The sequence below is a fragment of the Siniperca chuatsi genome, linkage group LG21 (assembly GCF_020085105.1).
Source record: "Siniperca chuatsi isolate FFG_IHB_CAS linkage group LG21, ASM2008510v1, whole genome shotgun sequence".
Classification (NCBI taxonomy): domain Eukaryota; kingdom Metazoa; phylum Chordata; class Actinopteri; order Centrarchiformes; family Sinipercidae; genus Siniperca; species Siniperca chuatsi.
Genome location: NC_058062.1, coordinates 22549275 through 22566378, shown reverse-complemented (window position 1 = coordinate 22566378; position 17104 = coordinate 22549275). Strand labels below are relative to the sequence as shown.

General features: G+C 43.3%; 1 protein-coding gene across 2 annotated transcripts in view; it reads left to right on the top strand.

The window, feature by feature from the left end:
* Positions 1–17104, top strand: part of fbxl16 (F-box and leucine-rich repeat protein 16) — a 52684-nt gene that overhangs the window by 17822 nt on the left and 17758 nt on the right. For both annotated transcript variants that reach the window (XM_044182151.1, XM_044182150.1), the window contains exons 2-4: positions 704–1418; positions 3935–4177; positions 9693–9958. In XM_044182151.1, coding sequence (XP_044038086.1) covers positions 711–1418; positions 3935–4177; positions 9693–9958 — 1217 coding nt within the window. In that variant the 5' untranslated portion in view covers positions 704–710. The remainder of the gene's footprint in view (positions 1–703; positions 1419–3934; positions 4178–9692; positions 9959–17104) is intronic.

The window sequence follows — 17104 nt, the reverse complement described above, 5'->3', positions numbered from 1 at the left end:
TGGAAATTTACCCATTGAGAGGTGGCTATGAAAAGTTCGTAGCTTGCTCCTTTAAGTTTGATGGCAGGTGTAGTCTGCTTGGATTCCCAACAGTTAGAATAGAGGGTGAGCTGTTCAACACTTACCAGCTCTACTAATCTTTCCTAAGGAAACCCTGGCCTACAAAAACATGTTGTTAGGCCCAGCATTGTTACAACCCACAAAACACTTAAATTCTAATAGAGATCCCAAAGAAACCATATGTATAAGTTTGGGGAAATGTGCATAAAATGATCCTCAAATGCCATGGTCACCCACTCCATAAAGAAAATGCTTTTAAAATGCCTGAAACTCTGAAACTAAGTTTGCAAGTTTTGAAAGTGCAGTGTGTTAGAGTGTCTATTAGCATACTGCACACTGTGCTGTAATATATGCCTCAAAGACACTAAAGTTTGTTTTTAACTTCACTAAAACCATCCAGAGCAAAATGTAAAAGTACTGCTATACACAAAGTTCTTTTGTTCATTTTAGTGAAACATGGAGGGATTGTGTACTTATAGTTGTTTAGCTACTCCATTGGTTTGAAGCAAAATGCTTGTATATTATTAATCTTGTCATAGTTTCAAAAAAGTTTAAATAAGTCTTTACACAACCCAGTCCTTAGTCTTTAAATACAAGTTTTCAGTGTTTAACAGCACACTATGGATCTTTTCTTTTTAACCAGGTTCCCAATGTTGAACATGTCCACCCCCAGCGAGCTGAAGCCTCCCTGTGTGACTCGTAACGGAATGGTGAAGTTGCCCCCCAGCCAGCCTAATGGTCTGGGCAGTGCGAGTATCACTAAGGGGACACCTGCTGCCAAGAACCGCCTGTGCCAGTCCTCCTCAGTACCCTCCATCCTGCCCCCTCTACCGTCGTCCCTTCCCTACCACCACCACCACCACCTGGATGGCCCTGGCATGCCCAACTCAGCAGCCTCTCTCCTGGGCTCTGACCTGGAGCCTGGAAAGCCTCTGGTGGGCTTGAAGCCATCCTTTCGTCAGCTTCCCCCTCTCACTCTACCGAAACCCATGCTGCTGGAGCGCCAGCTTATCCTGGATGAGAAGCTGCTCAACCGATTGCTCTGGTACTTTACCACAGCTGAAAAATGTGTGCTGGCGCAGGTATGCAAGACATGGCGCAAGGTGCTGTACCAGCCCAAGTTCTGGGAGGGCGTGACACCCATCTTGCATGCCAAGGAGCTCTATACCCTGCTGCCAAATGGGGAGAAGGAGTTTGTCAGTCTGCAGGCCTTTGCCCTGCGTGGCTTCCAATCTTTCTGCTTAGTGGGCGTGTCAGACCTGGACATTTGTGAGTTCATTGACAACTACCCACTGTCCAAGAAAGGTGTTCGCTCAGTCAGCCTCAAGAGGTCCACCATCACAGATGCTGGTTTGGAGGTGAGTCAGGATGTGTTTGGAAAAGACAGAGGTTATTGGATGAGAATTTACCCTGATCTTAGAGATGATTCTAAATTGCACATGGTGGGTATTTCAGAGTGCTTGGCAGATTACAGCATTCCTAGCTATACCTAGAGCCATTCCAGCTCTCCCTTGCAGTCTCAGCAGCCATTGAGGCAACAAAGCAGTGGCTGTGGTCAGCAACAGTTGTGAGCAGCCACTAATATATTATGGTTATTTGTGGAAAGAGCCACAAAAATATTACTATTATTTACCCTGTTTTATATTATATTTGATCTTATTTTAGTAAGAATTCTTCCTGTTTTTATTTTTTGTTACATGTTGTCTTGAAAATTTAGTATAATTTCAATTTCCACAGCACTAATTCCATCAGTACAACAACAGAGTCATGTCATACTCACCACTCTGCTACTCTAAGTTTCTCTTGTTAACGCAAATACTGTTTTCATTCAATCATTATTTCCATTTGCTTCCAGTTTGCCTTTTTTTTTGCTTTCAGTGTTAAGCTGCTATCAATGGAACTCAACACTTCCTGCACACATGTTTTGCATTAAAAGCATTCCAGTGGCTCAAAGCCTTGGTAAGCTTTTAATTTGAAATATATACAGGAAGTGTTGAGTTTCATTAGCTCTAGCTAAAAATTGATTGGAAAGGAGAAGTGATAGGAAATAATTAGAGAATGAAAACAGTGTTAAAAAGAGAAAGTGAGAGCAGCAGAGTGAATATGACAAGACTGTTGTACTGATGGAATTAGTGCAAAAGAGGAATAATGCCTGCAGAGTTTTTGTCGGATGGCTGTTCATACCTGCTATTCTGCTAGGCTATTCTGCTATTCTGGGATGAGGGGATGGTTACCATGGAGAAAGCTGGAATTGTTGCCTGCATGAGCTATATATGATGATCTTTCCTGCTGTGGAGTGCTGATTTGTGCATTACCATTTTATTGTATCTTAAAAGGGAGAATTCCATTTAAAAAAACAAAAAGGGGATTAAAAACCAAATGAAAAAAAGTCTAGGTTTTAGTTTGACAGCACAATATTGTACAGTGTCCATTCTCAGAGTATGGAGTATGTTTAATATAAATAAAATTGTGAAAAAATCTAAACTTAGCTCTGCATTATGAAATGTTATTTCATCCTCTTTTTTTCACAATAACAGAGTTTATTGCAGCTCATTTTTATTTCATTCTAGCTGTTTTTATTTCAAAATGTTCTTGCCATGTTTTATTTCATGATGCAACTTTTTTTCACAAAGCCTTTGTCAATCGAGACAAACGTGTCATGAGCTAGTAACTTGATTGGCTGTTTCTTTGGTCTTAATGAGTGGAAGTTGGTCACAATTATGAAAAATTGTGTCTTCAGATATTTTGACACTGCTGTCTAACATGCTCTGTTATTATAACACAAACAAGAGGCATTTATGTTGCTTAATGTCCAAAGATAATATATACAGATTAATAACCAAAACCAGACTAAAGTGTAGTAATATTTATGTACCCAATATTTATATGTCAATGCACTTGACAGCATTGTTGATATTAATATGCATATTTCATTTTCTCTTCATCATCTTTTTTTATTCAACTCCTTGATTTCTCTAGTGATGGCACTGACCTGGAGTACTGTAAATTCTCAAATAAAAGCCATTATTCAAATAATCTTAAAAATAGCTGGGGCCGTAGCCAAGATGAACAGATAAAGGTTGGTTGATATAAAGGATGGGAAAAGAAATTGGGAACACTTTACTCCCGTTAGGAGTCCCGTTATTTAGTATTTATAAGCTTTATACAAACATTTAATTAATGGTTTATAACACAGTTTTAAGCAGCTATAAGGACATTTTTAAGTGTATTAATGTACAGTATTTGTCAGCAATTAAAACTTCTGAAGACATATTTTATATTATTTCAAATGTGTTTTACTATATTGTCATTCATTATCTGTTTATGGTCCACAGGAGGAGTTATAGTTGTTAATAAATAAATTTATATTTATTACATTTATTATAACAGCTCTCATGTTAGATTCAGCATAATGTACATCCATGACACTATTTTTCAGCAGTATAACCATTGAGTCATGTCATGCTGACCACTCTGCTGCTGTCACTCTCTCTTCTGTAATAGGAATACTGGTTTTATTCATGAATTATTTCCAAATTATTTCCACTGTTTGCGACTGATGCTAACCAACCATAAACTCAACACTTCCTGTTTATATTTCAGACTTAATGTTTACCAGAAAAGTGAGGGACAACAAACAAACAAAAAATGCAAAACAAAACCAACAAAAAAAACTGAAGACAAAACAAACAAAAGCTGCAATAAACTCTCTTATTGAGTAAAGAGTAATACTGCGTATGCACAACCTTTGTATTTCTTCAATTTATGTGGTCCAGAATTTTGTTGTTTTTCTGATTAGTAATGTACTGTCTATCTACTCTACTATCTACACCAGCTACATCAGTGAGTCAAACTGGTGGCATTTATATTTCAGGTTATGTTGGAGCAAATGCAAGGCCTGATGCACCTTGAACTGTCAGGCTGCAACGACTTCACGGAGGCCGGCCTGTGGTCCAGTCTGAATGCCCGGCTAACTTCCCTCAGTGTCAGTGACTGCATCAATGTGGCAGATGACGCTATTGCTGCTATCTCACAGCTGCTGCCCAACCTATCAGAGTTGAGCCTGCAGGCCTACCACGTCACTGACACGGCCATGGCCTATTTCACAGCCAAACAGGTAGGATGTGAAAATAAGAGAAACCAGCTTGGTACTTAACTGTCCACATTAACACACCTTAATTCTCATTGTGGATCTAAAGTATTCTGTTTTTGAGTTGACACACGATGTATTTTCTTTTCCATAAAATTCTTATCCCTATTATTAATAAGCATAATCATAGTAATGAAAAACAAAAAACCATCTGGTTTAGTAGGAAAAAAACTAAACTAACTTGCTAAACTAACAATTTTCTTATTAATCAAACCTGCACTAGTCTATTAACAATGGATCATTGACTATGTGTAATGTGATAAGGGCCACACATAGTAACAGTCTCACAGAGAATTATCATTCTCTACAACTTTATAGCCCTTCAGCTATAAGTGTTTTTTAATTTTAGTTACTGAGTTTTTAAATAAAAGTTAAAAACTATGAATAAAAAACTCTTTACATAATTACTTCCATAAATAGTTAATTCTATGAAATGAAGTCAACTAGTTAACTTAGGTTCAGGCCCATGCCTCAACTACACCTCTAATCACCTGTCAATCTTACTTATACCTTGTCAACCCATCCTGTCTAGTTTGTCTCAGTTTTCTCAATGACAGACTGTGCTTTGTGCTTAATTGCACGCTTGCATAAATCTAAAAAAGTAAGACTCATGCTACCTTCGATTATACCAATAACCAACTCACCGTGCATCCCAAACTGAAGATCAATCTGTCTGATTCAGTCGAAGATCTGTTTGAAAGTAACTCTCCTCAAGCCATCATATTCCCGCAGCAGTCAGACCACAGCCAACCTTCCCGGCAGAGCTTCCTGTGCTCTGTGGTGCACGTACCTCGGCCTTGTGGGCACTTCCACTCAAGTTGCCCTAATGAGATCTCTTCAACTCCGGATCGATCTCAAAAATTCCTCCGTAGAGTTCAGATCTCTCGTCCCACTCTCCTTCGTCTGCGCTCCATAAGCTGTACCCTGTCATCATAGCTGCCAATCTTTGGAGGCACGAATGGTCTAGGAAGTCCATACTCTTCCACTCCAACAACACAGCAGTTGTAGAAATCATAAACAAAGGTCAATCTTGTTCTCCAGCAATCATGCAGTTCATGTGCAGGCTCACGTTAATATCCGTCTAACACCAGTTCATTCTCTGTGCAGCTCATGTTCCTGGGCACCAAACAGCATCACTGATTCACTGTCCTACTTCTCATTTCAGAAATTCAGACTCTTGGCCCCAGAATCGGACATTCATCCCATACCAGTCCCACCATTTTCAGCCACAACATACAACTAACTCCACAGTTGGAGAACCTTTCAAACACCTCGTAAGAAGCCATCCTTAACAACTTCACCCCAAGCACTCTCTAAGCCTATCTAGCTGGCTGGAATTGTTTCAAGGCAATGTGCACCAGCTGCCTTTTCCCTCTCTACCTCCTATTCCTCCTATGATGTGGAGTCGAATCTCGTCCATTTTGTTCACCAATGATTGTACCTTTGCGAGGAAAATGCTGGGTAAAGAGAGCCGGTGTGGTGTTAGCTATCCCACGCTTCATTTACGATCTCGACGCCGCCTGCGAGCACTTCCGCCCGGCCTTGTAGGGTGCATAGCATCGGGTGTTCTGGCGATCTCAGGGACGAGTCGAAGATTTTCACTGAAACATGGCTACACAGCGGCATACCGGACAATGCTATTGAGCTAGCTGGATGCCACACACTCCAGGCAGATAGGACGGCAAATGAATCCGGTAAGACCAGAGGGCGGAGGATTATGCATTTATGTTAACAAAGCTTGGTGCACAAACTCTGTTATTGTTAGGAGATACCTAGAGTTTCTCATGTCTCACGTAGACCGTTTTATCTGCCACGGGAGTTCACTTCCACCATTATAACAGCAGCTTATATTCCTCCGGATGCTGATGCCAAGCTTGCTATGAGCGAACTTCATGCCGCCATCAGTAAACAACAGGCTGCTCACCCGGAGGCTGCATTTATTGTTGCAGGAGATTTTAATCATTCAAACTTAAAGGCAGTGCTCCCCAAATTTCACCAGCATGCTTCCTGTCACACCAGAGAAAACAAAACTTTGGACCATGTCTACACAAACATGGCTGAAGCTTACGCCGTGACCCCCCTCCCCTACCTGGGTAAATCTGATCACCTTTCTTTGTTCCTTACCCCCAAGTATTCACCTCTCATCAATCGTGTGAAGACATCAGTGAGGACCATCAAAGCATGGCCTGCGTGGGTAGACTCCACACTCCAGGACAGGTTTCAACACAAAGACTGGAGTATGTTTGCCTCTCAGGCCACCTGTGGCTCTATACGGACATAGACAGCTACACCTCCTCTGTATTGGACTACATCAACATCACCATAGACAGTGTTATAACTCAGAAGCAGATCACCACATACCCAAATCAGAAGCCATGGATGAACAAGGAGGTGCGCCTCCTGTTGAAGGCAAGTAACACTACCTTCAGATCAGATGACACACAGGCCTACAGCACTTCCAGGGCAAATCTAAGGTGGGGCATCAAAAAGGCCATGCACTGCTACAAGCTAAAGTTAGAGGAGCACTTTTCCAACTCCAACCCTCGATGCATGTGGCAGGACATCCAGGCCATGAGCAACTACAAACCCAGACACTCCACCCCCATAGCCACAGATGTCTCCTTCCTGAACGAGCTTAACGACTTTTTATGCTCGCTTCGAGAGAGACAATAGGGAAACTGCCACCAAGCTCACACCCTCAGCTGACCACTCGACCATCACACTCACCTCCACAGATGTCTACACAGATGCACTGAGCCGGATCAATGCGTGCAAGGTTGCTGGACCAGATGGCATCCCCGGTCGCGTACTCAAGGCATGTGCAGAGTAGCTCGCTGGGATCTTTACAGATATTTTCAACCTGTCCCTCGCCCAAGCAGCTGTGCCAGCATGCTTTAAATCCACCTCCATTGTGCCGGTGCCAAAACACTCTAGTCCAACGTGCCTGAACGACTACTGCCCTGTAGCACTCACACTCATTGTTATGAAGTGCTTTGAGCGGCTGGTCCTGGCACACCTAAAGGACTTCCTCCCATCCACACTGGACCCATACCAGTTTGCCTTCCGCAGCAATAGGAGCACAGAGGATGCAGTTTCCATGGCACTGCACTCTGTACTCACACACTTGGACAATAAGAACACTTATGCACGAATGCTGTTTGTTGACTTCAGCTCTGCATTCAACACTGTCACTGTCATCCCAACATCCTGTGCATGGATCTAACGCCATCATCAAGTTTGCAGATACTACGGTGATTGGTCTCATCAGCAACAACGATGAGACTACCTACATGGAGGAGGTCCAGCACCTTGGTACTAAGACGATAACTTGCTCCTTAACACCTCACCACCACAAGGAAGTCATCGTGGACTTCAGGAAGGAGAGAGGAGGCACACATGACCCCAACCACATTAACAGGATGGCTGTTGAGTGTGTCTCCACCTTTAAGTTCCTGGGGACCCATATTTCGGAGAACTTGTCCTGGACCACCAACACCTCCTGCCTGGTCAAGAAGGCTCACCAGCTCATCTTCTTCCTGAGGACACTGAAGAAGAACCAACTGTCCTCAGCTATCCTGGTGAACTTCTATCGCTGCACAGTAGAGAGCATCCTAACCAACTGTGTCAAACGCTGGTATGGGAACTGCTCTGCTCTCTATTGTTTTTGCTGCTGCTATATTGTTTTTGCTACATGTACCACATGTTCATTTGCACTACTGGACTATTTATTTATACATATACTGCATCATTTTCCCTCCAGTACTATGTACTTAATACTGCAATAACTCATCTACTGGACTGTTAACTATTTCTGTCCGTAATTTGCACTACTTAATATTCATTGAACTACTGTTCTGCCCAGTCCAGTTCATTATTGTACATATATATCAGTATACTTCTGTTTATAGTAATGCCATCTGTATATACCACTTGTAAAATATTTTCATAATATGGCTCTATCCTGCATTAATGCACATACTTTATATCCTGCACTTGCTTATTGCACTTCTGGTTAGACCTAAACTGCATTTTGTTGCCTTGTACTTGTACATGTGTAATGACAATAAAGTTGAATCTCATCTAATGCTAATTAAAGGCTTGCAAAAAAGGGAACCCAATCTCATAGCAAAATGCTCGCCACTCACTTCCGACCTTCTCAGCCTCTGCATCCATTCTCTACGTTCAGGCTACTCATACCCTGTGGACAACCTAACTCTGAAAAAAGCCATGAAGAACATGGATTCTAGTTTCCTACGGTGCTTCGAATTCAGCCCAACTTCATCTACCTAAAACCATTCTCTTCATCTCAGTCTATCTGACATCACCGTCCATACGTCCGACTTTCTCTTATTCATACCCCGGAGAAGTAAAACTGACCAGCTGGGAGCTTCATTCTACATTTTCCATCTAGACTCCTACCTCAGCCCATATGAGCTGCTGACCAAATACATCAGTTGCAGGTGCGCCACTAAGACCTCACCTCAAGACCCACTCTTTCTCACTGAAACAGGGAGAATGGCCACTCGATTCTGGTTTCATAGGCATTTTCACTAAGTCCTCCGCATGTCTGGCATATCTTCAGAACACTATTCCAGCCATTCTTTCGGCACAGCTTCCACAGCAGCCAGACTGGGCATCTTGGTTCAAACCATTCCACAAGTCCTTGGTTGCTGGTCGTCCCAGGCATATCGCTTCAACATCTGCAACAATCTTAAAATATCTGTCATGCTCACCTCAGCTCCATTTAAATCCATTGACTCTTTTGGGGGCCCGTAATCGGATTGAGTGACTCTAGTCCAGAGACGGATCCCCCACACTGAGTGTCCTCCTCCCCAGTCTCCAATACATCCATCCCAGACTGGCCTAAACGGACAACTGCCTCCCCCACGTTCATGTAAATGTAATGTACAGCACCTTTCTAGTCTTCTGATTACTACATTCACGCCATTCACACACTGATGGCAGATGCTAATGGCTCATCAGTTCAAAGAAACTAACTAATCATTCACACACACTCATAGCAATTTGGGAGCAATTTGGGGTTTAGTGTCTTGCCCAAGGACACTTCAACATGTTGGCTGAGGGTCACCAGGATCCAACCTCCGACCTTCCGATTGGTGGATGACCCGCTCAACCACTAAGCCCTTCCTCACATCCATTCACCCTTTTTCCAACATCCTATACTACCTTATTTCATCAAACCTTTAACATCCACTGTTGTGGCATGGTCCTTGCTAGTGAAAGAATATTAATATGGAAATTTGTCAGGGGCCAAGTTTAATGAAGATGCAGAGGGTGGAAGGTTTTTGATTTTGGTATTGAGTCTGTATCCAGGAGAAGTTTTGAACTGATTTATTTTGAGATTTTGAGAAACCAAGGTATGGAGGTGGCTGGTTTGCAAATGAAAAAGAACAATATTGTCTGTGTAGCCATTTTTTTCACTTACATAATCAAATAAATTGAAATTACCTTCCACCCACAGGGCTACACCACCCACACTCTGCGGCTTCACTCCTGCTGGGAGATCACCAATCACGGTGTGGTCAACATGGTGCACAGCCTTCCCAACCTGACTGCCCTCAGCCTCTCTGGCTGCTCCAAGATCACTGACGATGGTGTGGAGCTGGTTGCTGAGAACCTGCGTAAGCTCCGCAGCCTGGACTTGTCCTGGTGCCCTCGGATCACTGACATGGCCCTGGAGTACATTGCCTGTGACCTGCATAAACTGGAAGAACTGGTGCTGGACAGGTAAGTGTGTTTGCGCTTTCATCCTTGTGAAAAGCAGAGAGAGACTGATATGTGCAGAGGTGGGTAGAGTAGCCATAACTGTACTCAAGTAAACAATTACTCAGACACTGTATGACTGATTTAAGTGTTCATCAGAGCGTTGACTGTTCTTGTGTCTGATTGTTTTGGCATACAGTGGTCTGTAGCACCTTCTCCTAGGGGAGAAGTTGGAACAGGTTGTGTCCAGGTTGTAATGCGTATGCAGTGATGTTTCCTGCCCGTTTCCTGACTCTGGACATTTATAAATCCTGAATGGAGGGCAGGTTGATACCAATAATTTTTTCTGCAGTCCTTACTGTCCGTTGTAGTCTGTTCCTGTCCAGTTTGGATCTGGCACCAAACATAAATAGGTCCCTTACCTGATGTAAGATGTTAGAGAGTTCATCCAGGTCTGTAGCTGCAGCCTCAGAAATACTCCAATCAGTACAGTCAAAGCAGGCCTGTAATTCCAGCTTTGCCTTGTTCGTCCATCAGGCCTAAGGTGGAATGTAAACACTGACCAGAATAAACTAGGAGAACTCCCACAATGAATAAAACAGTTTACAGTCTATGAAAATGATCTCTAAGTGAGGACTGCATGAATTCCTTAAAACTGTGACATCTGTACAGCAATCTTTGTTTATATAGAAGCAGATTCCGCCTTTTCTGTCTCCATTTTCCCAGATAGCTTGGTTACGCTGTCCACTTGGAGGAGTTGGAAGCCTGGCAGATGTAGTGTAGTGTCCAGGATGTGCTCACAAAGCAAGCTTTTGGAGAGGCATAGGGTGGCAGATCTTCAAAAGTCCGCGTTTGCTCTGTTGAGGAGCAGCAGATGTTCGGCAGATGCATTGATAGGAGCGCAGTTTGAAATCAGCGCTCCGGCTAGCTTCCCCCTTCGGCGTGGCTGTAAATCCCATAGAGCTGCTCCTCCAACTAAAAGCTTGGTAAAACTTTCCGGGTCAGTGAAAAATGGTAAAAAAGTTTGACTTGTTGGATGTTTAAAAGTTCCTTCCTTATATGTTTTAGCATTGAGGTCATAGTTAGTGATGGTGTTGTACTGGACTGCATTATATTGAGAGGTGTTTCTAATATTCTGACTCCATCATGTATGTAAATGGAAAGGACAAAAAATTAGAAACACCTCAATATAATATAGTCCAGTATAACACCTCCTTTAACCTCAATAATAAACTGAAAATTGAATTTTCACATTTCTTGACAACGTCACCAAAAACTGTACATTATGAGGTTTATCAAGATACGCTATGCTATGTACAGATGTATCTAATAATGTGGCCACTGAGTGTATGTAAGAGTTAAAATATACGTGATGTATGTATTTAATATACATGTGTTTGAAAGTAGAGTGTACTGATATGTGTGAGTGAAAACATATGTATGTGAAAGCAGAAGAAATGCATGTGAGCCAGAATAAATTATGGCTTGCAGGACTCTTGATATACTATACTTGATAAACTAACTCATGCTTATAATGTACAGTAGATGCAGAGGACAATACTATACTAACACAGTCCATACAGTCTTGACAACACATTGTAGTGCTGCAGATGGGAAATGGATGAAAATAAATCACAGTGTGAGGTGTGTTCCAAGGTAGCAGAGCTCTAGAATGATGAAGATGGTACTTCTACTGAGCTCAGTTTAAAACAGTGGACAAATATTTTCTTCTTAGCAGCAAGTCTACAAGGTGGAAATGCAGGGATAAATTGGACTAAAGGATTTATATCCAAATGTTGATGTTACAGGGTCAAGCATGAGTTACCTGTGAACAGATGATGTGTTCTGTTTTATACAGGAAAAGCAGAGACAGGAGATGTTAGTTGTATTTGTTTGTTCGTCAACAAGCCCTGTTTTTCTGAGCCACCTTTATGAAACACGCTTCTTGTCTCTGGTCTCTTCCATCTGTCTGACTTTTGATACTAAAACAACAGCATGTGGTATGTTTCAGTAACCCTGCTGTGCCAGTTTTGGGAAGTGGGCTGCCCTTTCCTAAAAGAGGTAATTAGTTTGGTTGGAAATAGATTTGTTGTTTATGTGATTGGTTGTTAATATGTTGTCAAGCAATGTACCTTATTGACAATAATCAAGGAAATGTTGCAGTCAGTGTTTATTTTGTTTCTATTGTCCAGCCCTACACTGAACTCACTGTCATGTTAGTGACACCAGCAATGTTGAACAAACTATTATGAATATGTGATGCACATAAAAAAGTTTAAACTATCGTAAGACTGTGTCTGCTGCCAAAGCAGAGAGGAGAGGAGAGAGGAGAAAAGTAGTTAATGCCTGTTAATGAAGTCTATCTGATATAAATGTTGCATTTACTATCATGGGAAATATTTAACAGTGTGTGGATTATTTTTATAATAAAAGACAACAGAGGGTATTTTATATCCAATTATATTTTATATCACCTCATGTTATTCTGAGCTGCAGTGATGGGATTAGAGTGTGAAAGCATCGACACTGTCAGGAATCCCTTTGGAAATGAAAAAATCCTTGTGCAATTATAATGCAACTATAATTGTCTTTCCCTCTGATTTTAAGAAGTTCTATCTTAAACCCAGAGTGGACACATGGAAAGCCTGGAACAGAAATGCAGTTTGACCTCTATAAACATATCTATTGCTCTTTATTGTCACTTTATTTTACAGTCAGTACTTATGTCCATGTCGTGATCCTGGAGGAATGATGATTCCTTTTTTCCAGTGAGCTGATTAGTTGGTGGTCGGGCTGCTGGCAGATTTTGATCTTTGCCTCTGAAGCAGGTTAGCTTTGCAGCATAGGTTACCATGGTGATCTACCCCAATTAACAATGAGCCAGCTTCATGATACCAGAAAACCTGAGTTAAGCCCAAAGATCAGAATCAGAATCAGAAATACTTTATTGATCCCCGAAGGGAAACTCTTTGTTACAGCAGCTCGCCTTTACGTCAGTGCACACAGGAGAAAGTACTAGCAAAAACTATAATACAATACACTATAAAACAGGTCAGAAAATAAATTAAGTACCAGGTGGGTATAAGTATAAGATAAAATAAGTGTGAGATACCAAGTAGGTTTACCGGTTGATGATGATAATACAGTATAATGATAGAATGTAATAGTATAAGTAATAAGTAGTGGTGCAAGTACTGTCGAGTTAAGTGTAGCTTATTGAGATTATTAAGATATTGCACAGCAGTAATGGAGGTATACAATTTCAATATCCATAAAGAGGAAAAACTAACATATTGCACAGGAGTAATACACAGAATATTGCACAATTATTCAAGTATGGCAGAGATGTAATGATCAATGTCCAGTTTAGTGACCTAGGGTCATACAGACTAACACTTAGAGGGAGGAGTTAAAGAGTTTGATGGCCACAGGCAGGAATGATTTCCTGTGGTGCTCTGTGGTGCTTTTTGGTGGGATGAGTCTTCCGCTGAAGGTACTCCTTTGCTTGACCAGCACATCATGGAGTGGGTGGGAGATACTGTCCAAGATGACGTGTAGTTTGGCCAGCATCCTCCTCTCTGACACCACCGCCAGAGAGTCCACCTCCACCCCCACAATGTCACTAGCCTTACGGATCAGTTTGTTGAGTCTGTTGACGTCTGCTACCTTCAACCTGCTGCCCCAGCATGCAACAGCATACAGGATAGCACTGGCCACCACAGACTCATAAAACATCTTCAGCATTGTCCGGCAGATGTTGAAGGACCTCACCCTCCTCAGGAAATAGAGGCGGCTCTGGCCCTTCCTGTAAACACCTTGAGTGTTCTTGGTCCAGTCCAGTCTATTATACAAGTGTACTCCCAGGTACTTGTAATCCTCCACAATGTCCACACTGACCCCCTGGATGGAAACCGGGGTCACTGGTGCCTTGGCCCTCCGTAGATCCAGAACCAGCTCCTTAGACTTTGTCGCATTGAGCTGCAGATGGTTCTACTCACACCATGAGACAAAGTTACCCACCAAAGCCCTGTACTCAGACTCCTCACCACAGGTAATACATCCCACCACAGCAGAGTCATCAGAAAACTTCTGAAGGTGGCAGGACTCTGTGTGGTAGCTGAAGTCTGTGAAGAGGAAGGGAGAGAGGACAGTCCCCTGAGGGGCCCCAGTGTTGCTGACCACGCTGTCCGACACACAGTGCTGTAGGCGCACGTGCTGTGGTTTGCCAGTCAGGTAGTCAACAATCCAGGACACGAAGGGGGCATCCACCTGCATTGCTGTCAGCTTCTCACCCAGCAGGGCAGGCCGGATGGTGTTGAAAGCACTGGAGAAGTCAAAAAACATGATCCTCACTGTGCTTGCCGGCTTGTCCCGGTGGGTGTGGATGCGGTTAAGCATGAAGATGATGGCGTCCTCAACTCCCAGCTGGTAGGCGAACTGAAGGGGGTCCAGGAGGGGTCTAACCATGGGTCGCAGCTGTTCCAGCACTAGTCTCTCCAGGGTCTTCATTATGTGGGAGGTCAGTGCCACCGGTCTGTAGTCCTTGGACCCACTGGGACGCGGCGTCTTCGGCACAGGAACGAGGCAAGATGTCGTCCACAGAACAGGGACCCTTTGAAGACACAGGCTTAGGTTGAAGACATGTTGAAGTACTCCACTTAGCTGGGGGGCACAGGCTTTTAGCACCCCGGGGCTAACGCCATCGGGGCCTGCAGCCTTGTTTGATTGGAGTTTCATCAGCTGTCCTCTCACCTGGTCTGCAGTCCAGTCCTGCAGTACTCAGAGGAGCTTGAGGGCCGACAGCAGCAGAGTTAGAGGGGGGATGAGCAGGAGCCGGTGTGTCGAATCTGTTAAAGAACAGATTAAATTTGTTGGCCCTGTCCAAGCTGCCTTCAACTCCTCTCCTGCAGCGTCTCATAGGCCTCCTCTGACCATCTCCTCACTGTCCTTGTGGCCGCGTGCTGCCTTTTAACCAGAGGCACATAGCAGGGTTTAAGATAAACCAGGTAGTGGTCTGACCTACCCAGAGGGGGGAGGGGGGAAGAGCTGTATGCGTCCTTAACGTTAGCATACAGCAGGTCCAGTGTCCTCTCCTCTCTAGTAGGACAACTCACATACTGGGTGAAATTAGTCAGTGTTGTTGAAACACTGACATGGTTGAAGTCACCCAAGATTAAAACAAGTGCACTCAGGTGTTAAGTCTGTAGATGTGCTATGGCGGTGTGAATGGCGTTGCACGCCGATGCCGGGTTAGCAGAGGGGGGGATGTAAACAGCCACAACAATGGCATGTTAAAATTCACATGGCAGATAATATGGTCGGAGTCGCACAGCTAACAGTTCAATGTCTGGGCTACAGATACTCTGCTTGATGGTAACGTGTTAACCAGAACAGCAAGCCCACCGCCTTTCCGCTTACCGCTCCCGGTGTGATCCCTGTCGGCCCGAACAGTCTGAAAGCCGTCGATGGAAACGTTATGGTCCGGGATATCCTGGTGTAGCCAGTCAGAAAAGCACATCAAACTACACTCACGGAACTCCGTCTGACTCCGGGCTAATGCCGTTAGCTCGTCCATTTTATTCGCCAGCGATCTCACGTTGCCCATTACGAGAGAAGGCAGACACGGCTTAAATCTCTTATTCTTAAGTCTCTTTTGTCTACACCCCTCTCTCTTCCCTCGCCGCTTCGTTCCACCACTGCATCCTCGGTGTGTCCTCCTCCAGATCTCAGTAGGGACATCGGTTGTCCTGGGCACCATGCTGCTCAGCTTCAGCGCGATCAGCTGTTCCCTGGTGTAAAGGAAGAAGTTCCACGGCGAAAAAAAGTACCAAAACACTTTCTACCCTCATTTTCGTAAAGAGCGTAGTTTAAACTATACTTACACACAAGTTACTCAAGTTTGGAAGAAAAAAGAAAGTTAAAAGTTGGAAAAAGTAAGACGATGAGACAGAGCTACGCCAACGGGCAGCATGCGGGCTGGCGCATGTGCACTCCCCCAAGAAAAAAACCTCCCCCTCAGATAGCTGGCTAACCCACTAATCTTGCTTCATGGAACAGGCCCCAGGCTGTGGCATTTAAATAATGCTCGGTCTTAAGTGGCCTAATATGTGCCAAGAAAATATTTCCCACATTATTACACCATCAACACACTGAACAGGATTGATCTGTGGTTTCATGCTGTTTAAGCCACATTCTGACCCTATCATTTGCATGTTGGAGCAGAAATTTTTATTCATGAGACCAGGCATGTTTTTTTCCTGGCACTGTAGCCTCACCTTCCTGTTTGTAGCTGACAGGAGTGAAAGCCACTGTGATCCTCTACTGATGTAGCCCATCCACCTCAAGTATCCAAGTTTGTGCATACATGCTCTTCTGCATACCACTGCTGAAATATGTGGTTATTTCAGTGTAATAACCTGATTATTTAGTATATAAGGGTATTTTGTTTTATTATTTACGAGAATGTATACCATTTCATTATTATAATTGCATTGAGGCATTGTAATTTCATTTGTGATGAATAATTTCATTGTTTATTATACAGTTAAAATATGCATTTGTATAGTGTTAAAAGTTTATAAATAGAATAAGAATTCATAGTTTATTCAATAGGAAAGAAACCCAGTAATGTTTGTTTTGTTATTATTTGATTTACTGGAGTGTACGTAATGACGCAACAATAGAGCATTGCGAAAGAGAAAAGAGAGAAAAAAACACCACCGGAGAAGCGGGAAGGATGGAGCAGCAGTGACCGTGGCCGCACATTACAGGAGCTCACAAAACCTAGGAAAAAGTGTTTAAAAAGCCGCGCTTCAGCACACTGGGAAAACTTCCCCTTGTTTCGGAGGACTGCGGAGGACTCGCCGACGACTCGTGCAGCCTGGAGCGAGTTTAAATAGTTTTCTAAAGAATGAGCTGGAAGAGCTAATCTAAAGTTGCTAGCACCGTGACTTTGCTAATTCACCTCGGAACCAGTCGGGAGAGAGAGACGGCGTGATCACCGGACGATCCCGCACTCGCCTGTGTTGAGGACGACAGCCAGGAGAGCGGATTCCGTGTGCCCATCTCATCGATGTACTTCCTTCGTTTTTTGGCCGTAATGGTGAACTGCAGACTGGTAGGATTATTCAACACTATTACAAAGGGATTTGAGCTCCAACGCGCGCGCCA